Source organism: Podarcis gaigeae (genome assembly GCF_964106915.1).
Source record: "Podarcis gaigeae genome assembly, chromosome: 5".
NCBI classification, from domain to species: domain Eukaryota; kingdom Metazoa; phylum Chordata; class Lepidosauria; order Squamata; family Lacertidae; genus Podarcis; species Podarcis gaigeae.
Genome location: NC_139681.1, coordinates 38736209 through 38762518, shown reverse-complemented (window position 1 = coordinate 38762518; position 26310 = coordinate 38736209). Strand labels below are relative to the sequence as shown.

Here is a 26310-nt window from a genome sequence, read left to right as displayed (position 1 = left end):
ACCAGCCACAGTGATGCATGTACTCCCATTTCTCTAAATCCCCCTAAAAGAAGTATGTTGTTACTTATTTCTATATCATATCTATGTACTTGGTTATCATTGTCTATATGCTAATCTGCATGTTTAATCAAAATATTGAAAAAAATAAAAGGTTAAAAAGTGGCAGCATTCCTTTGGCTACTTTACAGAACATTATAGAAAGTAGGCCCCAATTGGTTAGGTTACTTAGTTACACCATACTTCAAATTTGTAACATTTTCACATAAATTTAGAGCCTGGGTGTTTGTCCCCTTTACTCAACATGAATACTGGTACGCAAACAATAATCTTTTACAAAAATGTCTCCAAGCTCCAGCACCCTCTTCCCAGGAGAAAAGTCTCTTGAATGGTACTTCTGTTGACTCAGAAACTGAGGTTGAGAAACACAGCAATAATAAAATGTTGGTTTCAATTACAGCCGCAGCCTCCCCAATAAAAAAAGATGTGGAGAAGCCACAAAACTCATGAAAAGCATATTATTAACCAACTCACAACACATACTCAAAGCGTATTTGCTTATTGCCTTTTGTTGAGGCAGGTGACCTTTTTTGTGGCAGGGTGGTGATGGTGGCAGCGGCAATTGTCATATTTTGGCAAGAAAAGTAGCCATTCTCTATAGTGGTTTTGGCTAGTACAGCTGGGAAACTCACTTGGTGACCATGGACCAGTCCCCCCCCCCCCCCAGCCTAACCTACCTCATAGGGGAGTTTGAAGGATAAAAGTGTGGGGCAGGGAGCTCGAAGGACCATTTGCGCAGAGGGAAAAGCCTCCTGGAGGAAAGGCTAAGTAGATCAAGGTAACAAACAAATATACTGTACATGAAGTTCTTTAAGCGAGCACAGTCAGTCAAGGAGTCACAGCCCAGCCACCCCTTTGCCCCAAAAGGACGTCTGTGACGAGGGGGGGGATGGGAGAGAGTTGGCCCCCCCCGCGCTGAATGCCCTGGGACAAAGGAGGCGCACCTGTACCAGTGGGGAAGGCAAGGCAAAGGGGGCCGAAGGAGCTTCAATGTGACGATGTAACCGAAAAATACCTCTCCCCACCCCACCTCAGCCCACCACCGTCTCCGCACAGGGAGCGGGGGAAATGAGAGTTGTGGAAACACTCGCCCATCTCTCTCTGTTTCCTCCTCCCCAAGGAAGGGAGGGAGGGTAAGGAGCAAGAATTGACAGCGTCGAGGTGTGTGCTGACCTTTCCCTCAGCGAGCGTAGCCATCTCGCCGCTCCCCCAGCCGAAGGCAAAACCCCAACCCCGGCCGGCCCGCCCGCGCTCTCACGCAGCGGCGGCGGCGGCGGGCGAGGTGGAGCAGGGCAACGAGCAACTGTCGCGAGCGAGCGCGCCGTTAGAAGAAGGAGAAGAAGGCGGCAGGGGCGAGGGGGTTGGGAGGGGGAGGGAAAGGGGAATTTAAATCCCCCCCTCAGGGCCGTCGAAGAGCGGGAACTACATCTCCCATGGTGCCTTGGGCGCGCTCTGCGGTATCTCAGCTCGGAGTGGGCGAGAAGGGAACCAGGCGCAGCGGCGGTTCCTCTGTGAGGTAAGAGGGCCCCGCGCGTGCGCAGTTGCCCTCGCTCCTCCCCGCCCCCTCGCCCGCTCCGAGGCTGCGGATCTGTTGTGCCTCTCGCTCTGCTTGCCCCCCCCCCCCTTTACCGGCCTAGGTCGCCGTCTAGTCAAAGGGGCCTGTCGCCGCTCAGAAGGTGAGCCTCCTGCCGCTTCCTCCTCCTTGGCGGCAGGCTCTGGGCCTTGCTTCCCCCGACCGGCTCCTGGCGCCTGTCGTAGCCGAGCCCCCGGGCTCCCCGCACCCGGAGAGGATGTCGGAGCAGACGGGCTTGCTGATACCGCAGACCATGGACAGGTACGGGGAAAGAAGCGGAGCTGCGGGAGGTCAGGCGGGCCCGTTTCCAGGTGCGCCTTGAGGGGGTGATTTTGGAGCAGGAACCAGGTCGAAGGGACGCGTGGAGGCACCGCACCATCCTGGGCCGCCACGGCCTATATGCGTGCAGAAAGTCACGGGGGGAATTTGAGGGGAGCTGCTTGCCCAAGGCCTGAGCGGATGTGGCAACGAGGGCACAAAAAGAAACGCAGGGCTGTTTGTGTCTTTTGGGGGGGGGGTTGGAGAGTTGCTGCTTTGCCCCCACCATGAGCATTCTGAGGGTTAATGAGGCCTTGGGCCCACATAACACACACACGCACCGTTTGCTGTTAAATGTCTTCCAGTAGAAACTGTCGCTAAGTTCACCTTGCAGTAATCGTAAAATTAGTAGCCCCTACAGTGCTGTTAAAAACATCTATGTCAACACCCACAACCCCTATTTTAGTAGCTTACAGATCTTGCATAGAAAACAATGAGTTGTGATCATGGATGTTTCCACCACATGGAGCAACCTTGTGCTCATACTACCATTGCATGTCCAAGTAACCTTTTCTATGTCTTTGTCACTATCCTTCAGCACTGACTACTTCAGAGTCCCCAGGCCTTCATTCCAAAAGAGTTTGAATTCTGTGGCCCAGAAGGACAGGAGTGCTACTGTTCTGGCTTTGTGGTTGCAGGGGAGAAGCAGAGAATAAAGATTAAGTTAGAAACCTAGTATGTGGAGGGTTGGGACAACTTTTCAAAGGATTCTTGTAGAGTTGAGATCCAGCTATATGACTATGGGTTGCTGTACTATCTTTTCATTCCATATTGTGTACTGCTACAGTGATCACTGTAGTTCCACAGTTTTTGTTGGCTTACCTTTTATCTACAGTAATAACATGTAAGAGACGGGTCCTGTTAGTAATTCTATATAAAGTATATTGCTTTTCTGTTGTGGTAGGTGGCATGATAATGGAAATAACCCAGACTTAGCCTGTGCTTTTTTTCACTTAGTAACAGAAGGTAAATTCCCGTATCTTTGAGAACAGCCCTATTGACTTGAGTAAGGCAAAATGGTTACATTAGTCAATTGAGGAACCACAGTCTCATTTAATTGCATTCCAATAATATAGGCAACAATGAATTTATGTGTGTCCAATTGATGCACGACCATGATAGGGCATTGCAGCAACCTGGAAGTGGCTGGAAAGGGGACAGGAGCGAAGCAGGCATATGCATGCTCCGCCGTCGCGTGTGATGACCCAGAATGCAAGTCCCACACAAATCATGTGTTGCCTGTATTGTAGTTACTGGATATAAGGGATTGATACTGGGTGTTGATATGGGCTGTTGGAGGAGGGGTAGTACCTCTGGTGGGGAACACATCATGCTGTCTGGGGTGGTTTGTCCACCTTTGGTTCCCATCCTGCACTCAGTCAGCTCTCACCTGTGGCTCTTAGAAGCTGTCAGCATGCAGCAGTGGCCACACCTCAGGAAATGGCTTCAGCTGGCTGGCTAAAACAGCTGAGGGTAGCCAATGGGTCTCAAACCCTCAGTGTGTTAAGGACTTCCCCTGCACGTCAAGACAGGTGTTAGTGGATTGAGTGGATAAGACAAATAGTGGATCCAACAGTCAAGAAGGTGGTTTCTGCACATGCTGTAGTGGGAGGTGAGGGGCAGATGGCTCATCAACCTGGTAAGGTAGGCCATTAAGGAAAAGGAAAACCTGATTGAAACCTCCATTGCCTTGCAGCTATACTCATCCATAAGAAAGGCTTTGGGAGTAAACCCTGAGGAAAAATCTGTACCCGCTGCCTTGTGATGAAAGATGAAAAGGCCAAGGAGCCAACCCTACACAAATCCAGAGTGGAGTCCCTAAGACAGTTAGATGGTGTCTTGTATGCATCCTTCCAGCAACTCCTGCATCCAAGCTGATGCCAAATGTATTGCTCTGTTTTCCTTTGGACCACATCAGTGAGGCCAAGAGGGGGGTCTTTATTATCTGGGCAGCCCAGGACCTCCATACACACTGCCCAGGCTTTCGCACCAGAGAGGTCACTTAGGTGCTGCTAACACAGCAAAAGCAGTGCAGAACTCGGCAGTTATGAGTTACTGGTTTCTGCAGCCATAACAGGCACTGTGATTCTCCAGTGGTTTGACTGCACCCCTGGATACACATTCTATTGGCTCTGGAGACAAGACAGATGCCAACTTAATAGATAAGTGGATTTTTTGGTCACATTGTTTGAAGTGTATTAACAAATCAAGAAGAAACACTGTCATGAGCTATTGGCAGAAGTTGTATAGTGTACAATACTAGTTGCTTGGGATATTGCTGTTGGTTTGTATCCACAAAATGAGAGATACAGCATAAGGATAATTCTTTATTGTACCACCTTGATGGAAATGGTTTCCACTGGTTTTTAAAGAAGACTTCTAAGTTCATACTATTTAGGCTAAATAGTATATAGTATAGCCAAATAGAATTTGCTTGCTTTTAGTTCATGTTAGCCGTTGTGCAAAACTCCTGAAGTTTTAATTAGCATTGACTTAACTAAACAAAGAGAATGCTAAATGAAATTTTGGAGAGGCAAATGCCAATGTACCAGTGCTTTTTTTTCTAGAAAAATAGGTGCTGGTTCTCACCATGAAGTTGTTACAATAAGTGCCACACTTCTTAACAACAACAAAAGAGGTGCTGGTACTGTGTACCCTTGAGTACCCCCTGGGGGGAAAAGCACTGCAATGTAGTTGATCTTCATTTATCATATTTAGAAATGAGTCTTTCTTAGTGAATACAGGGGAATCACTCTCTTTTGGAAAGTTGTTGCCTTGCCTATCTTTGTGGTAGGAATGCCTTTTTTAAATGAATGTTGGGAGTTAGTAAGGCAACTTACATTACATGCAGCAAACTACCTTAATTTACCTGATATATGTAACCTGATAAGGGATGCGGGTGGCACTGTGGTCTAAACCTTTGAGCCTCTTGGGCTTGCCGATCAGAAGGTCAGCGATTTGAATCTGCAATGGGGTTAGCTCCCATTGTTCTGTCCCAGCTTCTGCCAACCTAGCAGTTCGAAAGCATACCAGTGCAAGTAGATAAATAGGTACTGCTGTGGCGGGAAGGTAAAAGGCATTTCCATGCGCTCTGGCATTCGTCATGTTTCTCTGTGCACCAGCAGCGGTTTAATCATGCTGGCCACATGACCTGGAAAGCTGTCTGTGGACAAAAGTTGTATCTCCATAGTTCAGATGGATCACTGCTGCTGAGAGAGAGTGGCTTGTCCAAGGCTACTTAGGTCACAGTTCTATACACAGATGTAGAATGCCCCACTGAATGCAGTGGATGATGACTGAACCAAAGTTCAGGAGTTATGCTTTGCCAGCAAATTCTAACATCTGTCTCTCCTGCAGCCCTTCTTCATCTTTTATTGACTTCTCTAATGTGGAAATAGCCTCCTATGACATAGAGAAAAACTGAGGAGAAGATCCCCAGCCTGGTTTTCCCCCCTGCCCCATACAAAGTGTTATACTACAACCCGTATCACTCCTCACTGTTGGCCATGCTCAAATTGTAGACCTCAAAACTTCTGGAGGACACCAGCTTGGGGAAACCTGCCTTAGGTTACTTCTCTCCCCCTGGTGACTTTTGGCCTGGTTCAGATGTTTGCCTGTGTCTGTTTCCTAGTGGAAGTGCAGACATTCAGCAGCCCTTCCATCATGTTTGTAATGTACCATGGATACCTGCACGTATAGAGGCACAATAGCATTTTTCTCTCCAAAATGGGAGTGACAGTGTTTTTTCATTAAAAGAAAACAAGATTTGCCATTCAATAGAGAATAAGTATTGATTAGCTTAAATTTTAAAGCACTTCCCTGGGAGTAAGCTTGGTGGACTTTTAGGAGAATTGCTTCTAAATAGACATTCATCTGTAAGTGTTGGCAGAAGTTGTGTATTTGAAAATTATTATACGGTGGAAAAAAGGGGGGCAATGATCACTCACATTAAAATTCAGTGGTGGTGTGCTATTTGCTGCAGGGGCAATTGATGTCATAAGGACATGTTAATTCTTCTCATATTATTGTAGGATAGTAAATGAAATTGGAGATAAATGTTTTTTGTTATAAATATATATCTTAATAAATCTTTTAAAGTACAAGGCATAAATACTTTAAAACTTTATCTTATATGCTCTTATGTTGATTTTAATGTTCTTTTTCCAGAAAAAGTAGTTCTCGTTTTAAAAATTAATTTGGAGGCATTTTTTTGTTCTCTGTATGCTAATTTAAACAACAATCCGTGTGCTCAATAAAGAAAGGAATTTTTAGGCACAACTGCAGTTACTAGAAGTAGTTTCTATATGTGGAAACAGAAAATTTAATTATTGGGAGTAGCAGTTCTGCAGTTGCTAGAATTAATTGCCACCCACGGAAGGAGAAAACAAATGCCCTAAGCCATTTACACAATCAACCAGTAGTATTTGAATTATTTGCCTACATGTTCACAAAGAGGAAGGTCTGCTTCAAGTGGCAGAATTATTTAAGAGCAAAAAAGGCACTTTCTACTTCCTCTTTCCACTCACAAGATGAGTGAACATGATGGTTGGTGCACACAGACGAAGAGTGGCTGATTAGTGAAGTTGTGTAAGTAGCAGTGACAAGGCATAAAATTCTAGTCTAGTGGTGCAATATGATAAGGAAACATTGTAGAGTCTTTAAATAGTGTCAAGATTAAGTACTTAACGGCAATCCTATACACACCTACCTTTTGTTTACGTAAGACCTTTTGCAATTCCACTAAAGGCAAACATTCATTACTATAGTTCAACCTAATCAATAATATCTTGTTTGGAATATCTTCATACAGATCTTGTGAAATTTGTCCAGTAATAACCCTACCTTGGTTTCCTAAGATGCTTCTAGTTCTTCCCCTTTACTGACCAGTTGTGTATCTAATTAAAACGACGTTTTGCGTGTCAAACTGCAGAAGTCAGGCAAATATGTCAGTACTGTAATCTCACAGAAAATAGAAAACATTGAGAGTTTAGAACAACATTAATTTTGAAAAGCAAATGATGCATCCAGCGAAATAGTTCTACTAGTAGAAAGACTTTTAACTATACAACAGAACTTCCCCCCTCTTTCCCTGTGCACCCTCTAAATCTGTTCTGGGGATTTCCTCAACCATTTGGAGCATGTTTCTGGGGTCCATGGGCCAGAGATGAGGGCAGGAAAGTTCCACTGCTCAGCTAAAATTCCTTATGCTAGAAGAAATGTAGGATGCCACTCATTCTGTATAAAAAAGATTAAGCATTCTTTTGCTGTACATTCTGTGTGCAACAGAATGGTTAATATTGTACAATTATGGTTATGTGTCTTCTGAAAAGGCTCAGGGAAGAATTCAACGTTGTGCTAAGCAGAACACTCCATCAGAGCAAGCAATTCTGTTTACTTGATGGTATAATTTGCCCTTTCCTTCCCGCCTAATGTGCTGTTCCAGGAGTTCCTCCATACCAGGGGGAGGAGATGGGGGAAAGCCGTATTGTGCTGGCAGATGTCCTTGTGTGGGCTTCCCCTGGCAGGACTAGTTAAATGAATCTCTTCTTCCTGCACCATCCATGTAAAATTTAGTTGCTCACACTGCTTTAAATCCCCAGATTGCTTTTAAGATAAACGTTGCAGTAGATTAATACAGAAATTAAGAAAAGGGAGGTATGAGTATCTATCTTCTTGATGTTTTGTCCACAGAGCCTCACTTACAGGGTCATAAATATTGAAATTAGTTGTTATGTGCACAACAGATGGAAAGTGGTGTAATCTAGGGCCGCTTGAAATTTTACTTTTCAAAATCCCTATCAATTGAACTTAAGACACAAAGTAATAGCCAGCTGTCTGGCACAGAGCAAATGGAGCCACACCTATATTGAAAAACAGGCTCTTCCCTCACATACTTGAATACATTCTACTTGAACTGGCACGGAACCTGATGGTTGGCATTTAAAATCAAAAGGTGGCAGAGTGGCTTTTAAACTGATTGTAGGGGGGGGGGAGCTGACAGGAACAAAACAGGGTCTGGTTCAGAAGAAGTGTTCCCTTCCCCACTAGATGAAGAAAAATATGATTTAAATAGGGGAGGTGTAGAACTAAGCATTAAGAGGGCAGGGGGCACATGGCTGACATTTCTGACTTGCTAAATGTTGTAGCATAAAACACACATGCCAAAAGATACTTGGAGAGAGAGTGGCTATATTTGTGTGTTTATGTGCTAATGCTACTAGACACGTCTGAGCCAAGATGGGCAAACTGGAGTGTTTGGTCTTAGAGGACAGCATTGATATAGTGGGCATAATGGAAATCAGGTGGAACGGAGAGAAACCAGTGGGACATGGTTATTTCTGGATATAAACTCTACAGGAAGGAGGACATCATGGAGGTGGCATCACTGTACACTGGGCGTAGAGTCCCCAGGCTAGAAATCCCCAAAGGGGCAGAATCGTCCACACAGCTTCTGTGGCTGATGATACCTGGCCCCAAAAGTGGGCTTACTATTTTGCCACTGATCAAAATGTGAATATGATATTGAGATGGAGAATGAAATCAAGGAAGCATCCAGAAGAAGAAAGTGCTGTAGTAATTGCATAACTTTGACATATATGTAAGTGGACAATTGCCAAGGAAGTCCAACACGATCATATTTGACTTTAAAAGAGGGAACATCCTGTAGCCAGCAGGATGACCACTGTGAGAATAGGATGCTAAGCTAGCTGTGCTGCTCAAAATTAACAGCAGTGTCATTTTTGGGAAACTTGAAATCCAGGATGCAAAAATCCTCTTTCATGATGTTAGAACTTGTGGATCTCCAGTGAAGCTGAATGCTAGTAGTAGCTAGAATAAAGAGATATTTATTTTCAAGACTGAAATAATAAGTCTGTTCTGAAATGCTTAAAGTAGAAAAGAGTTGGGGAAAGTATACTATTGCTAATTCATTTGGTTTTATATAGTAATGTTGAGTTTTCAGAAACTATGTTTTGTTTGACCTAGCTAGCTGTTTCTATTTTAGGTTGCAGTCTGAGTAGCGACCTGATTCTGTACTAAGACCAGGGTAATGTTTTATTCAATACAAGAAAATGGAAAATCTGGCAAGAACTGAGATCCTTGTGTCAATGGTTTTATTTAGCTCTTTCTGCTGTAGCTACTGTCAATAGCAAGATAAAGCTGATGACAGAAAACAAGGGATTTACTATTCATTATTCATAACTTGCTAAAGGCTTAAGAATATAAAGGATATCATGTGATTCTTTTTGTAGGCCATCCATTGTTTAAAATATAGCTGTTGAGCAATAAATTGGATGAAACTTCTTGTTTAAAAAATGTATGTGACATTGATCCATTGCTGTATCAAAATGAATTTGATAGTCTTAATGATATATATTTCAAGCATATAACCTAGTATTAAACATGTTTTAATACTTCAAAGTATAGCCTTTAATAACTAATTCAAGGGTAAAGTCATTTTTTCCTGTCATCCAAATGAACTTTAGACCTCTTGGGGTGTCAGGTTGCCCCAAGGCATGTCACAACTTTATCTGTGTGGCCCAGTTTTGCACTCATTAACAGTTCAGAGGTAGCCATCATACATTGTAACTTGAGCAAGCTATGAAATATGCCATGTATGTGTCTTCTAGGTAAAAGAGTTGATATACCAGCCTGATATTATTTTTGGTCCGAAAGACTCTTCGAATTTCAGTGAGGATGTTTAGTAGTTCCTGCATTTGTGACTTTATTTGTGTTTTGCTTTTTGATGTGTGTGAGTGTCTATGTGCAGAAACTCCACTTCGTCTGTAATAGTGAAAAGAAAGATTGAATTGTTCAACTTATTTCCTGTATGCATTTTTTTAAAGCTTGGATAAATGCTTTTCTATTGCCGTGTAGTTCCAATATCTTAGCACTGTCTCATCATTTCTTTTGGGGGGGAGAGTGTTGCTTAAATAATGGAAGGTTGAAAGTAAACAGGGAATACCATTTGTTAGACGTGAATACAAAAGACACACACGCACGCGCGCACAAAATAGTGACAGAGCTGAAGTGAAATAAAGGTAGTAACGATAATAATAGCTAAGATTGGGTATATAAGATAGAATACACCATAGAAAGAGTATACGTTAATTTTTGTTAGGGGATTTTCCCAAGATAATTTGTTGATTGCCAAGTCTGAAGCTATTGAGCACGGATAGGCAAACTAAGGCCCAGGGGCCGGATCCAGCCCAATCGCCTTCTTAATCCAGCCTTTTATTTAAAATGCTTCTCTGGGTTATTTGTGGGGCATAGGACTTCGTTCATTTTTTTTTTTTTCAAAATATAGTCCGGCCCACCACAAGGTCTGAGGGACAGTGGACCAGCTCCCTGCTGAAAAAGTTTGCTGAGTCCTGCTATTGAGGGCAGGGTGGTAGTAAATAAGTTCCTTGTGGCCTTATTCATGAATTTATAAAATTCCTAAAAGCCGCATCAGCTGGTGCTGCTTACTTTAAAATATTTAAATCTTTATTTGAATAAACTCTGGAAATCCTGTGCCAAACGGTTTATAACAATGGTAAATAATGCTTGTGCAGGGGTGCCCCATCAGATCTTGTTGGTTTGCCTCCATTATTCTGAGCCTGGTGGCAGGCACCAAAGTGGTTTAGAACAGTAAGTAGGAATACAGACCTATTTTCTATGATATAGTTTGAGCTGAAGAAGTAAAGGCCTTATACCACAAGCAGAAGTCTGAAGTTCATTGGAAATGTATTTGTTTGCAGAAAAATGTGTTTAATTGTTATAGCACCCAACTGGTATGCATGCTGCTTCAGAAAATAGATGAATTTCAAGATGAAAGATTTGATCAGTCCACCCTGCCTTCAATTTAAGATTCAGTTTTTATTATCTTCCCAGTAAATTGTCTACTGTTGTTTTTGCTCCTGATACAACTATTTGTGTATCTTTCCTGGATGAGGATGGGTTTTTTGTGTTTGCGTTTCTCGGATGCCCTGAGAATGCAAATTAGCCATTGAAAGGCAGGATAAGCATTTTGGAAATAAGAAATACGATTATTTTCTGTCCTATCATGTGATTATAAATATGGAATGGATTAAAATAGTTTACATAAATAAGCCTTTATTCATTTCTGTGCAGGATTTTTTGAACACAATCAGCCAGAAATGTTTCCTGTGCAAATGTGGGAAAGTTGTAATTAACTGTACAGTTTCTTTGTGAATTTACTTACTGCCCTATTCTGAACTCTAGATCATTCTACTCTTCCTGAATAACATTTAAAAGTTGTAGTTCTTAGAATTTTTGTATTTATTTATTTGCTGTATTTATTATTATATACTGCCCAGTATATTATATACTGCCCAGTAACAATATTCTTGACGGAAGTAAGAAAGAAATGAAGTGAATGAAGGTAGAATTCTGCTTAGTTGCAGTGCCATAGTTATGTAGATTTGACATGATAAGAATAGTGGAATTTTTTCTCTCTCCATATTGGAAAAGGAAATGTATGTCTCTCTTGCTGTGCATTTTCTGTATAGTGCTGTGATTACGATTGATTGTGGAAAGCAAAGGGCTCTACAGACTTAGATATATTTATAATGCAATCACTCCGTTATCTGAACAGGAGGGGAAAGATCAATTGCAAGAGGGCAATTTTCCCTTCGCTAGATTACTGTCAAACACATTTATAACTAAAAATAAAATAAGCAATCTACAAGAGAATTAAGTGTATTTCCTTCCTTAATTTTACAATCACATTTTTCTTTATTTGTAAGTGTTGCCAGGATGTAAACATTCCCTATTCAGGAAAGACCAAAATATCAATATTATATGTAGAATAATTTGTTCATTTGTTGGAATACATTATGAATAAAAAAATTGCAAATGGACCTCAATTACTTCAGACATGAATGATGCAAAATATGATTTTAAGAAATGGCATTAGGATTAAGCACACACATTTATTTATTTTAAATCTAGCTATTAGAATATGGTATTGATGAATTTGAGTTAGTAGCACTGCATTTAGGAAATGCCCTTTATAGGTAAACATGTTAGCAATAAAATGGTTGGGGAGATTTTATTCTTACGATCTTGACAGCTAAAGCTTTCTGATGTCTCACTTGTGCTTAACTTTCAGGAGTTGTTGGGTGTGTTTTGCAACTGATGAGGATGACAGAACAGCAGAGTGGGTGAGACCATGCAGGTGTAGAGGCTCTACGAAATGGGTTCACCAAACTTGTCTACAGCGCTGGGTGGATGAAAAACAGAGAGGGAACAGTACAGCTCGTGTTGCCTGTCCTCAGTGCAATGCAGAATACTTAATAGTATTTCCAAAACTAGGTAAGATGCGCATGTGAAACTTCCATGAAGAGTGGGTTGCGGGGAGCACACAACTGGAATATTATTATATTACCACCATTACTACTAATATTAACCAGGGGCTCCATCCCTGCTTGCTCAGCTTGCCAACCGTCTCACCCTCCCTTGGCAACTCTGCACCCCTAACCCTCACATCTCCTTCCACCCACCTGTCAATCACCTTATGCCATATTGATGTCAAGAGGTGCTTCACTTTGAAGCCCCAATTGTTGGGATTTCAAAGTGGACCACAGGGATTTAAAACCACACTTTGTAAACATCCTCATGAGGCCTTTCAAGCCTCAGTGGGGGCTTGAAGGAGATGTGCGGGGCTGGGTGCGAACTCCCATCTGCCTATAAGCAATGCAAACTGTAGAGGATGATGACATTTTACATTCTTATGTAATAAGGAAGATATAATCGTTTGCCTTATGCACAATTGTCTCAAGGTGATGTACAGTGATGCAAGAGACAGTGTAACATTCAGGGTTGGATTTTGTTCTATTATTATCCTACACTGATATTCTCAGAGCAGCTCATAGCATCCAATCATAAGACAGTGATAGAGTTAATAGAGGTAGTGCCATGCTATATACTCTTTTGATTTGTAATCTCTGCTACAAAACTTTATTTCTCCTTTATGTTATAGGTCCAGTTGTTTATGTCTTGGACCTGGCAGATCGCCTTATCTCAAAAGCCTGTCCGTTTGCTGCAGCTGGAATAATGGTGGGCTCTATCTACTGGACAGCTGTCACTTACGGAGCAGTAACAGTGATGCAGGTTCAGATGCACTTTCTAAATATTACATTATCTTAATCAAGCTGCAAACTTCTAGACAGTTGCTGAAGAAGTTTGTTTGGTTTTTTGTAAGGAAGAAAATTCCGTGAGAGGATTGGAAAACGCAGTTTACAAGAGTGTGACTCCATATTCTTTTTTCCTTACCCATGTGGTGGTTTTTCCTTACCCGCCTTCCTATTTCATGTAACTCTGTGTTACAGATTGACAAATCCCATCTAACAGGCACAGCTGTATTCAGCTCCTCCCTCAACACACACAAGCATCTGTTTGAATAAATTCCATCATAAATATCCTGCAAAGCCTCACATCTGTCCATTTCTGCCTGTGTCTGTATTTCTCTGCATATGCCCACATGTATTCGTGCTTTTCTATTCATTAACAAGCTCTGCTAAACTATATGGGAGTCACTGTGGCTATTTGGATGAGAAACAGATTCCTTGATAATTCCTGTTGCTTCTACCTACAATCTGAGATTTCTCTCTTGCTTTTCTCATGCTCACCATGATTCTCTCATTGCTTATTGCTCGGGGTGAGGGTCAGGGGAAGGAAGCAGTCACTGTTTCACCATAAAGCTTATTGGATGACCTTGGGCCAGTTATTCTTGCTTGGGCTAGCCTTCCCCCTGTTGTGATGACAAAATGCTTCTGTATTGTGTTCTTTGAGGAAATCTGGGAAACAAATGAAATAAATACCTAGTTGAGAGCAAAGGGAGAATGCTCAGAGCAAGCCCTCAGCCTGGATATGGACTTCCTATATAGTTTCAATGAACAAGTTTGTTCTCAGCCTCTTCCCAATTTTTCATCTTTTCTGTCTAGAGGAATACTTGGAGGAAAGATACAAGCCAGGACTCATTTTTGATGCGCTCCTGTCTTTGAGTATAGATATGGAGTCACTTGCAGTACCTTCACCATCCATCTGTTCACTTTATATATAGTACTTGAAGCAGGCTTTTGACAACTGCACAGATGTGCTCAATGTACTACTGCTGTCTTAACAGTTTTCAATTATTTATAGATTGTGGTTATTTATCAGTACTACTGTGGATTGAAAAATATCGGACATTTTAAAAAGTTAGCTTTACTCATGGGTTCTGTTCTTGATACATAGTTCTAGGAACATCATTTTTGAGTAGCATATATATATATATATATATATACACATACATACATTTATTTTGAAGTTTTTGTGGAGTAGTGCTCTTTCTTGACTGCAACACTCCTCATGACTCATATCAAGATGCTTTTGGACATATATAGCGGAATTAATACTGAAAACAGCTGGTTAAAAATACTTCCTTGTTTCAGATCTAGTCCATTTCAGATATGTATCTAGATCTTTTTAAAATGGTTTGTCAGGTTTCAGTTACAAGATTGTTTCCTGTGCTGCCAAACTCATATGCAGTAATTACGTATACTCAGAAACAGGATTATTTGACTTGATGGTGCAGTGGGTTCTAAATGGATATCTAGCCTAAGAGAGACAAACAGTTGCCTAATCGTATGAGTTGCTCACCAGCCCAGAAGGTCTGGCACTCTGATCTCAGTGTGCAAGAGAAGCTAATAGCACTACTATAAGTGTACGGGGCAGTGGCATGTAGGTTCTCTGGATGGTGGTTCAAATTAGGTTGTTCTTCAGTTGTAGCTCCTGAAGTCAAGCCATTGTAAAGTAGCCTCTATTTTCATTACCTCTATTTAGAATGGTGCTGTGCTTAATGTAATAATGTGTTTTTTTATTCATCAGGTTGTGGGTCATAAAGAAGGCCTCGATGTTATGGAAAGAGCTGATCCTTTATTCCTTTTAATTGGACTTCCCACCATCCCAGTTATGCTTATATTGGGAAAGATGATTCGCTGGGAAGACTATGTGCTTAGATTGTGGCGAAAATATTCTAACAAACTACAGATTCTGAACAGCATATTTCCAGGTAATGCTACCAAAATTTGAGTAGAATATCTAGGATTGGCTGTTTCTGTGAGGAGGGATGGTAAGATAGATTTTAGTATCCAAAATATAGCACTTCTCTTTTTCTCTCCTTGGTGCTAAGTAAAAAGACATTGTCCAGCACAATATTTGGTTAGATGAGTTCCATCTCCCAAATGCAGCTTGCAAGAAGGTATTGCAGTATAAAGACTAAAAACAGTGTAATTGTGAGCACCACTTTCTAATCTGTGAAACTAGAAGTAAATGCCATAAATAATTTTATTAGAATGTGTTGCAGTACATAAGTTTTCTGGCTAGAAGTACTCAAAACCATTAAATCGAAGAGCTAATTGGAATGGAGAGGTTAAATTTGTAATACAAATCTGGTTTAGTGCACTCTAATTCTTGGTTAGCAATGGCATTTTTCTTTAGGGATTGGATGTCCTGTTCCTCGTATTCCAGCTGAGGCCAATCCTCTGGCAGATCACGTCTCTGCTACTCGTATTCTCTGTGGAGCTCTTGTCTTTCCCACTATTGCTACGATAGTTGGCAAGTTGATGTTCAGCAGTGTTAACTCTAATCTTCAGCGAACAATTTTGGTAAGACTGTGTAAAGTTTCCTTTATAGAACTAGATTGGCAGACGTGTAGGAGATTTGGCTTCTCTCTGCATATTTTCACCTTTGTCGTACTTCTGTCAAGTAACACGCTTGGTGTGTTTTGTTACATTTACTGTTACGTAATATCAGTTAAAATATTCACATAGCATTTATATGGCACTTTGGAGTTTCAGTAGGTCCTATTGCATAGGGTCTGGGGGTTAGTGGTGGTGCTGGGGGTCCAAGGATACTTCCTGGTTGTTCCTTTGGAAGGCATCCTTAACTGCACATGATGTCACATATAGATGGACCAGGTGGGTGGGTTGTTTTTTTTAGGAAACAGCCTTGGGAGCCAGATTGGGACATGCTGGAGGTGCCCCCCCCCCCTTGCTCTAGGATTGCATTCACACAATCCTGTGAACCATGGACTGGAGGACTGGGCATGAGCTGTGAAGGATTAAACAACCTCTTCTTCTCTTTTGTGTCAGTGGCCCCACCCACCTGTCAAAATGGCCCGGGGTATGTGTGAGAGAAGGTTGAGATTCAGCCCCAGAACAAACCATAACCCTCCCCTCCCCATTTAAGTGAATGAAAACTTTCAAAAGAATGTGCAAACTCAGCATAGAAACATTAGATTACCCCCATTGTGACAGGGAAATGTATGCTTCGGGTTTTAGTACAGAATTGCTCTAATTAGCCGAACTTCAAAGGAAACGGGGCTTGACAATCCTGTGTGTGTATGTAACCATTAAAAAAATATATTAGGTGTTAAACGTGTTCTGTCAGTTTTGAATAATTGTTCCCTTTTATTTTAGGGCGGAATTGCTTTTGTTGCTATAAAAGGAGCTTTCAAGGTCTATTTCAAACAGCAGCAATATTTGCGACAAGCTCATCGGAAAATTTTAAACTATCCTGAGCAAGAAGGTGCATAAATGACTGTTGATGTCAGACTTTTACAATCTCATCTGCTATATTCAGCAGCAATGTACCAATACCTATTATTTGGCTAAAGGAGCTGAAATTGGACGATATGTTGCTGATTTTTGTGGTCCCCACCCCACCCCCACCCCCTAGAATAATAAAATACCTTATTATGGCAGGGCAAATCCTCCTTAGTTGTTGATCCTAAGAATATGATTTGTTTTCACTGATGTGTTTACTTTGTGGCGGAAGACATCTGAATCATTTTCCTATGGGCAAATGTTGCCTTCTTTCAAAACAGAAGCCAAACAGTTGTGAAGTTAATAAATTATGTGCAGACTGTATTGAATTATATTTTGTATGCTTATTGCAGTAAATGCACATTACTTTGCTAAATGGGCCAATATAAGAAACTTCTAAAAATATGCATAGTTTATTATTGCCAAGTGGAACTCTGGAATGTCAGTTAATAAGGGTTCCCATTATTCATAGAGGAAGCTAAAGAATAAGCCTCAAATTAGTGATAGCAGAACTCAACACATTTTCTTGCTAGTTCACATAGTCCATCATAACAGCCCAGATTGTTAGAAGTTTCATTAAATATAGAAAAACCTGTCTGGGTCTGATAACTTGGAACACCAGCAAATTGCTTTTTTATTTTTTAAAAAAATTCAACAGATTGCTGTCTTTTGGCTCTTTCATTGTAATGCAAGTAGCATTATATATAATTAACTCCTGTCTGCCACCAGTAAAACTGAAAAACTGAATTACAATCTATATGTGACTAGTTTCAATATTAGACTGTTGCTTAGTGCCAGTATACTGTGGAAGCAAATTGTGGAGTCATTATCAAGAAGCAAGGGTTCAAAAATAAGCACTGGTAACACATAGCTGTGTTTAGAAGGAAGTATAAATGTTTAGTTGTGAATGTTAAAAGACTATTGCTTACACAAGTCAATCCTGCTTTACTGAAGTCAGTTTTCTATTTTTTATTTTTATTTTTTTAAGACTTATCTGGCACTCACCTTAACTGCATCTCTTTTGAAATCCATTTTCAAAGTGTCCTTGATTTTGGTGGCACCTATAAATAAATTCTTTGGATTGGAGCATAGGTTCCAATCTAGACATGTGTGCACAGGTCCCATTCCAGTCAATGAGATGGATTTCCTAGTACATGGCAGGATTGAGGTTGATAAGGGAGATATTTAAAATGCACTTTTTCTTAACGGTAGAAATTAGTGTATCAGTGTTTAAATATTGGGTTCTGTACAAGTCACGTCATCGCGAAGTAACAAATGACAGTCATTCTGGGCTTACAAATGGTATTTGCTTTGGCAGGATTAAAGAACCATTGAGTGTTTCTTAAAGTCTCAAATTATGTTCCAATTCAAATATCTAATGCATGGAAAAGGTAATAAACACATCTTTTTAAAGTACTGGTAAATAGTTGTTGACCAGAAGTGATGCAAATGGGAAAAAAGTCTTTGTTTGATTGTAATAACATATGCTAAAGAAATATTATTATTTCCATAGCAAGCTTTACTTTAAATATAAAAATGTAATATTTTAAAAGGTAATAATGACCAACTAGTATTCCAGCATTTGGTATATGTGGAAAAACCTAAAGCATAACAGAATACTTTAGTTTCTTGTTGTAAATACTAAAAACCCCCACTGTAAGTCAATTTGACTTTTGATATCTATATATTTATATATTCAGCAGTATCCTGCAGAATGTTGGCTTTCTATGAGTTTTCAGCACTATAAAACATTTATTGCAGAAATTCCTGTTGTAAGAAGCCTTCTAGGTGATCTTTACTTTATATACACCAGCTCTTTGATACCTGCTGGTTTTTAAACTATCTCTTACAAAACCTAAAAGTACAGATTGGTTGGTCTAAAATTTTGTTCTATGGTAAAATTGCTGAAATTATTGTTTTATCACTACAAATGTACTGTGAAGAATGTGGGATTATATTTTAAATTCAGTAGCAAAAAGCATTTCCTTGGTTACTGTGCTTTTGACATGTTTTTAGTAGTGCAATTTACGATCACATACTGGATTAGATTGAATAAAGTTTTTTTATATTCTTTAGGTGTATGGTGTCAAATATAGTAACATAGATTGCTTTAATTCCTTTAAATGTTTGGGGGAATAAACTATTAAACACTGAACTATATCCATTGCTTAATTTAACAACCAATATATTAGTTTGATTATTTCTGCTAGCATACATCAAGTAGTGACATCAAATTTCAGCTCCCATAAAGGAGCTTGCTGTTCATTATCCCAGTTCTATGAGAGCATCTTCACTCTGCCCAGATTTAGTTATGCAGGATTATGTTGTACTATCTATAATTCCTTTCTCTTTTCCACTGCAGATCCTTGGACCATGCCGCCATTTGCTTTGCTTAATTTCATAAAATGTCTGAGCCCACCTTCTCCAACCCCAAATTAGTTAACCTATTGCTTTATGCTAAATGATCATTGGGAAATGCAAGTTGTGTGGTTCTGGAAGTGATATTTCTATTGCTGTGTAGGAGATTGAAAGCCTCAATGTGTGGCTGAGACATTGGTGTTGGAAAGAGGGGTTTGAATTTGTTAGGCACTGGAAAGTAGAATCAAGGATTCAAAGAGCCCCATGATATAGGGAAGCACTGTCACAAGTGAATCAGTGCTTGGCTGATGTCGTATACCTACAGCAGCTTCAAAATTGGGTTGGTGGCTATTCTAGAGGGTTTCTCCAGTTTCTGGAGTGGCTTTTCAGGGGTTGCAGTGGGAAGGGGGAGCTTAGATTTCACAAGGAAGAAGCACAAGTTCCCATGCACAGACAGAAGATCCACCAGTGCACTGGCCTTGTGCCCATTTGTGCAGTAAACCAGGAAACTATTGCGTGCAAGGCAGCTCTGTGTACACAGCAAAATCTCTTTGTCCACAAGGAATTGCTGTGTTGTGCCAACTTCTATATTACAATTGCAGAGCCTTTGCTAATCCCGGTCTTCTTCCATTAAGAGTGCTCATACCCAAGCTTTACAAATTCCAGCAGATGCATTAGGTGTCTCGTCAAAAGATGTGTAAAATCCATGGGGTTCTAGGAGTTTGTTCAGTATTCAAGCAACCCTTGTTTATATAGTAAGGATGGCTCATGTGATCTCTCCCTCCCCACCACATACACATTAGAAAAAAGTGGCAAATACAGAAACATGACTGATTTATCTGCCCAAGTTGGGGTGGCTTTTTAAGTCACTGTTTTCAATTTAAAAACAAAAAACCCTGAACCATTTCATGCGCCATGAAATCCTCAACAATTGAGGCCAGTTGCACTGTGGTGTTTCATATCCCCAGCCTTAAAAAAAAAAAAAAAATTCTGTTTAACTTGCAAAAAGAAAGGATCCTATTTACCCCTATTAAAATTGAATAGGAAAGGCACTACCTATCTCCAGCAACTGATCAAAATTGGGTACCTTTTGTAAAGAAACTGTATTTCATTTCTTTAATTAAAAAAACCCAACATTATAAAACATTGCAGGCATCCATTGGATCGCAGGCTAAGCTTAACCTTAGGAGGCTCATTCTTCTATAAGTTGTCTTTATCTTGACACAGGAGTTAATACTCTCAAAGATCAAACTTGTTAGCACTCATGTTTTATTTGTATTATTTCTTATTATTAATCCACTGGGGTTTATTAAACACCTTCCATATTTTACCTAGGCATTTTTGGTTTTCTCCTCCAGAGATTTCTAATGAAGGATACCTCATTGGAAGGTTGTATCTTTTCCCAGCTGGTTGGTTTGTCTCTAAATAAATAAATACTCAACCCTAAAGTGCTTGAGACTCACAGTTGCTCAACACAAAACTGCTCTAATGAATCTCAGTAGCAGTTTTGTTAAAAAATAATCATGTCAACAACACTGTGGAGGCCAGTGTACCCTAGTAACGTGTGTTTAGCAGTGTTTTTCGACTGTGATTTCCAATAAATTTATTATGTTAAACACAGAGTCACACTGAAATAAATTGTATCTTTATTGCTATCTGGGAGTTAAAAAGGTGCTCCAATTTAACTCAAAGGCAGATTGATGTCAAAACAAATGATGTAAGAGGGTTAAGTGGACAGACGATAGCTTTAAAAGTGGGTTGTATAAAATAGACATTGGGAGTGAGACCTTATGGGTTAAATTCAAGTTCTGTGTCTGGAATGACCAGGGCATCTTGTTCACATTACACCCGGACAACTAATTTACATTTATAGTGAGAGGAAAGCATTAACACTGCAACATCTCTCTTACGCATCATTGAACTTTGCTTGCTGCTTTATTTAAATCTACACTTGTTTTAATTAAGCTCTTCTGTAAATAATTGAGCGTGGTTATGAGCATTTATCCTGGCTATATTATGAAAATACTGCCTGCAGACTGTGGAGGCAGCTTTATTGCAAAGCAATAATCATTTAGACAGCACAACAGCATGGAAGCCAGTAGTAAAAAAACAGAATTTTATGACTAGTCTCCTCCCTGCTGCATCGAAACCTGAACTGAATGCAGTTAGACCAACAGCAATTCAATTAAAGGCTTACTGGAGGATAGTGGTTCCTAAATAGATTTCATGTGTTGTTCTCGCTCCTATTCAATAAACACTTTGAATTTTTATTTATAGAGTATATGTTGCCAATTTAGACAATAGAACATGGTGGTGTAAAACCATCATAAAAACATAAAATGATTAAAATGACTGATCAAAAAGGTTGCATAGGCCTGACTACATAAAAAGGTCTAAGGAGATGGCTGAAATTTATCATACAGTACTGAATCTTTGCTGGAAGAGCTCGGGGCTTCTGACACAAAATGTGCAACTCTCAATGGAGGCCAGCCAGGCCTCTGTAACATCACTCAGTGGTCAAGCCAGGACATAAGGGCTAAAGTGGTCCTTACAGCATCCTGGACCCAAGTTGTTAAGAGCTTTGTATGATCTTCTGTCTCTATTACCAAGATTAAACTGCTAACCGGCTGTTTTACCTTTATTTACTGGTTTGCCAGTATCCCAAAGGATCAAAGCACGAGTACCATGAGCCCAAACCCCAATAATGGATGACCAGCTGAATCTCAAGGGGATTTCCAGAGTCCATTGTGCTATGTCTGCATTGGCTTGACTGCATTGGCACTCCATTTCCAAACTCATGTCAAAGTACTGTTTTTGAGCTTTAAAGCCTTCTGCACCTCAGGACCCCAGTACCTCAAGGATTGCCTGTCCCCACATGACCATCATCAGAGTCTCTTCTCCGTGAGCCTCCTGCGAGGGAAGTGAGGTGAGTGGCAACCTGAGAACCTGCTCTTTCAGGAATGGCTCCCCATTTGTGGAATGCTCTCCCCCTGGGAAGCATGTGTGATGCCATCATTATTCTATAACCAGACCCTTGGCTGCTAAATAATCTATGGCCTTTTAAATGTGTTTGTGGGAGGAGGTTTTTTGGGGGCTGTTCTTATTATGATACACATTTTGTGTTTTTCCATTTTGTATTTTAATGCTGAAAACTGCCCTGTGATCTTCGGATGACAGGCAGTGTATGAATGTTAATCACCATCATCATCATCAGCTTGCAGGCACCAGACTTAAGGCGTCTCTGTTTGCTCCAGTCATTAATTTAGATTGCACTGAGGTGTGATTTCTGGCCAGCTATGTGGTGGTCATCTTTTTAATGGAGCGGCATAGGATTTGTTCTTCTTATAGTTCTTGGATTTTTGTTCTATTGTCTTCTCCTGCGCCAAGAAACACCTATGACAGCAGGGACCAAAAGGAAGACGAAACTGAACCTAAAGTTGCCTTGGCAGTTTAGTTAAGCGTGACAACTTTTCAAGTTGTTAGCACTTGAGTGTCCACACTAGCTTTGCAAGGAAGGAGGATGGGGAGAGAACCAGAACAATTTGGCCACGCCCATGGGACCTCCTAGCAGCCCTACCAGGCCTAGTGGTTCCATTCACACTACTAAGGTTGCAGGAGGGATCTCTCCGCAGCATGGCTTGCCATAAACCTCAAGGGCTGCAACCTGATGGGAAACCAGACATCTCCCAGTCATTTGCAGAAGCCCATTGGGCTGTGAAATCCTTTATGGAGCTGAGCCTATATATTTGTACCCTCACATAGTATACTTTTACTTCAGTTGACTTATTTACATTTTTTAAACAAATGCTGTCTTCCCAACATCTGTTGAAAGCAGCTTAAAACAGGAGAGAGAAAAACACACCTATAATAATTAAATTCATATTTAGGAAAAATTACATATCCAGCCAATTAAAAATATCTATCCTTCTAAAAGGTAAAGGTAAAGGTACCCCTGCCCGTACGGGCCAGTCTTGCCAGACTCTAGGGTTGTGCGCTCATCTCACTCTATAGGCCGGGAGCCAGCGCTGTCCGCAGACACTTCCGGGTCACGTGGCCAGCGTGACAAGCTGCATCTGGCAAGCCAGCGCAGCACACGGAACGCCATTTACCTTCCCGCTGGAAAGCGGTCCCTATTTATCTACTTGCACCCGGGGATGCTTTTGAACTGCTAGGTTGGCAGGCGCTGGGACCCAATGACAGGAGTGCACCCCGCCGCGGGGATTCGAACCGCCGACCATGCGATCGGCAAGTCCAAGACCATGCGATCGGCAAGTCTATCCTTCTAGCAGATGCCAATTGGTGTTACATTTCTGATCAATTTTAGACAGAGTCAATACATTTTCAAGCACACCTCCAGTCTCTGAGCAGTGAATTTTTTCATGGGAGCTTGCAAGTGCCTTGGGTTTAGTTTCTATAGTATGAAGGTTGGTAGTGATTGTAGTGTTTCTGTGATATGGTTTTGTTTAGCGTGCACACTCACACACACACACACCGTAGACTGAGCATAATATGGAAGGGCTCTCAACAATAACACAGCCAACAGATCTTACTATTCTCCCATTAGGTTTCTAGGGGAGCTTTCACAGACTCTTAGTACTAGAGTCTCACAGAGAGAGAAATCAGGTGTCTCTGTCTTTCCAACTCCCAGTTACTAGCCTGAGTGGTTCTTTTGTTCTTCTGCACACTCAGTCCCACACCTTGATGGCATCACCTCCAACCAGGTGAGAGAGGGAAGAATACCTTCCTGCCTAAGCTCACCTCCTGGAAAGATTTCCAGCTATTTTCTGTGGAACAGTTTAGCCCAAGCATAACATAACAACATCTGATACTTCACAGACTTGGCTATAGCCATTAAAGTCACAGACAGACTGGTTCGACCACTTTTCACGGTCTCTTTTTCTGCAGAATCCACTCTTGCAGCAGCTACAAGATCACAGGAATGGAGGGGAATCCTGAGAGCACAACCAGACTAACCCCTAGTCTAGAATCATAAATATGTAGAGTTGGGAGGGATCCCAAGGGTGATCAAGGCCAACCGCCTGCTGTGAAGGAACCTCAACTAAACCATACATGACTGGTGGCCATCCAACGTTAGCTTAAAAACCTAGAGCAACTTAAAAAAAACAAAACCTACACCACATCTTTTTTGCTGGGTTAAGATGGATTTCAAGGTGAATGTCTTAGGTTAAGTATTTTTATTTTCTGTGGGGAAAATACTGGTGTTAAACGCACCAAGTAATTGTAATGTTCAGAGCTGCCTCTTAACACTCCAGCTGTGCACTGCATCAAATGAACTGACATGGGGAAAACAGGAGACATTCACAGAATGCTTAGGTCTGGGAACATGAATTCTGTTGCCCACCAAAAAAAAGCAAAAAGCTGATGTGCTCATTTCTCCTGTCCAGCCACATTCCGGTCTAACAATCTCTTGATGCTATTGAGTCCTTAAGAGTGGAGGTATTATGTTTTATCAGGCATAAACATTGTGCTCTGAGCACTTAGGAAACGTGATACCCCTGCAGCAGAAGCACAAAGGTGAGGATTTGGAGCTTTAATTGCACAATCAATAGTTTAGATTCAAGGGCCTCCATAAAGGGATGTCTGATGAAATATTGCAGTTCAGAAATAAGTTCCTGAATCCAGTATTGATATTGCGATATTGCGTTTATTACCGCACAGAACACAGAAATCATGTGGCCTGTTCCAGCAACGCGAAGAAATTTGGTTCAGTTCGCCTTTTGATGCAAACCTACCTAGTTTCCAAAATTCACCCTTCTCCTGATTTTGCAATGCAGTTCTCCAACCAGAAAATATGTACAAATGCATATATTAGGGGGAAATGTCTGTAAAAATGAATATTAGTGAAAACGGCATGAGCGCATTGCTGTGCACACTGTTGTCCTGTTATTTTGTCACTGTACTTTTATGATTTGTATGTCATTTGCAGTTTTAAAAATAACACACAGATCCTCTTTTTTCTTTTTTTTTTTGGACATTTGAATCCTGGTCTTCAGCTAACAGGGCTCCCAAAGTGACTTCTATAAAATCAATACCAACCAATAAAAGGCTTAAAAGCATGATAGACACTCACTGAGGTATAAAGAGAGAAGGAACAGTTATGGAGGAAGGGGGTTGGCAAGTAGTTGGGGTTGGTGAATGGAGCGCGCAGGGGGGGCATATATTTCATATATTTATATGTCACTTAATGTCTCTGAACAGTTTACAGAAATAACATATGTAATAAACTATACAATGCAATACTTTTGCCAAAGCACATCCTGACCCCCAGTATACAACAGTCACCCCAGTACCATAGACACAGTATTCTGCCTTATATCTCTACTACAAATTCTGCCTTATATCTCTACACAAATAATACAGCACCCACTACACATCCCATTCTACTCTCACAGCTCGCAAGCACCCATAAACACCACCCACCCCATCGCTCCAGTGCCTCCCACTTCATCCACATCCCCAAACCCACCTTGTGCCCCCTGCTTGTGAGACACACTCCTAAGACCAGGTGTCAGCAAACTTTTTCAGCAGGGAGCTGGTCCACTGTCCCTCAGACCTTGTGGGGGGCTGGACTATATTTTGAAAGACAAAAATGAATGAATTCCTATGCCCCACAAATAACCCAGAGATGCATTTTAAATAAAAGCACACATTCTACTCATGTAAAAACACGCTGGTTCCCGGACCGTCTGCGAGCCAGATTGAGAAGGCGATTGGGTCAGATCCAGCCCCCGGGCCTTCGTCTGCCTACCCATGCCTAAGACGCACTTGGCCACAGGAAGCAGGGAACCATTTCTGCTGAGGTTGTGCTAAGTGGCACAAAGTCGCAGGCTGGAAAAAATTAGCCCCCAAAGTTCAGAAGTCAGATGTTGATTCAAAATGCTCTAGCTAGCCAAACAAGCCCTGCAGCACCTGTCAAAACCTTTCCCTACGAGCTCATAATTTAATGCCAGCTATTTGGCCAGCTAAGCCGCAGAAAAAGCAACGCCGAGGCTACAGCTCTGGCTCCCTTGCGCACAAAATACAGAGAGCTGCTTTTGAAGGAAACCGAAACTCCTGATGGGCCCACTGATTTCTCACTAAAACCATACTGGACCTTTCCCTGGCATGAAAATAAAGAAGAATAAAGTTGTTATTTATATCCCTTCTATCTGACTAGGTTTCCCCAGACAATCTGGGCAGCTTCCAGCACACATAAAAACATAATAAAAGGTCAAACACTAAAAACAGGGCTGCCTTCAGATGTCTTCTAAAAGTCAGGTAGTTGTTTATTTCCTTGACATCTGATTGGAGGGCATTCCACGGGGCGGGCGCCACTCCCGAGAAGGCCCTCTGCCTGGTTCCCTGTAACCTCACTTCTTGCAGGGAGGGAACTGCCAGAAGGCCCTCTGCGCTGGA

The 26310-nt window shown here is 41.2% G+C and overlaps 2 protein-coding genes across 7 annotated transcripts in view; one reads left to right on the top strand and one right to left on the bottom strand.

Moving 5' to 3' along the window:
* CPEB3 (cytoplasmic polyadenylation element binding protein 3) overlaps positions 1 to 1376 on the bottom strand; it is a 76595-nt gene extending 75219 nt beyond the window's left edge. For all 5 annotated transcript variants that reach the window (XM_083740899.1, XM_083740901.1, XM_083740903.1 and 2 more), the window contains exon 1: positions 1231 to 1376. The gene's annotated coding sequence lies outside the window, so the exon portion shown is untranslated. The remainder of the gene's footprint in view (positions 1 to 1230) is intronic.
* A 66-nt stretch (positions 1377 to 1442) lies between these two features.
* Positions 1443 to 26310, top strand: part of MARCHF5 (membrane associated ring-CH-type finger 5) — a 35404-nt gene continuing 10536 nt past the window's right edge. The window contains exons 1-6 of one of the 2 annotated variants that reach the window (XR_014564868.1): positions 1443 to 1573; positions 12060 to 12262; positions 12930 to 13060; positions 14819 to 15002; positions 15431 to 15597; positions 16411 to 21820. Coding sequence is in view for 1 of the 2 variants with exons in the window: in XM_083740947.1 (XP_083597073.1) it covers positions 1848 to 1891; positions 12060 to 12262; positions 12930 to 13060; positions 14819 to 15002; positions 15431 to 15597; positions 16411 to 16527 (846 nt within the window). In the remaining variant the exon portion in view is untranslated. Of the gene's footprint in view, positions 1574 to 1757; positions 1892 to 12059; positions 12263 to 12929; positions 13061 to 14818; positions 15003 to 15430; positions 15598 to 16410; positions 21821 to 26310 lie in introns of those variants that run through there. The other variant, XM_083740947.1, reaches the window with a different exon arrangement.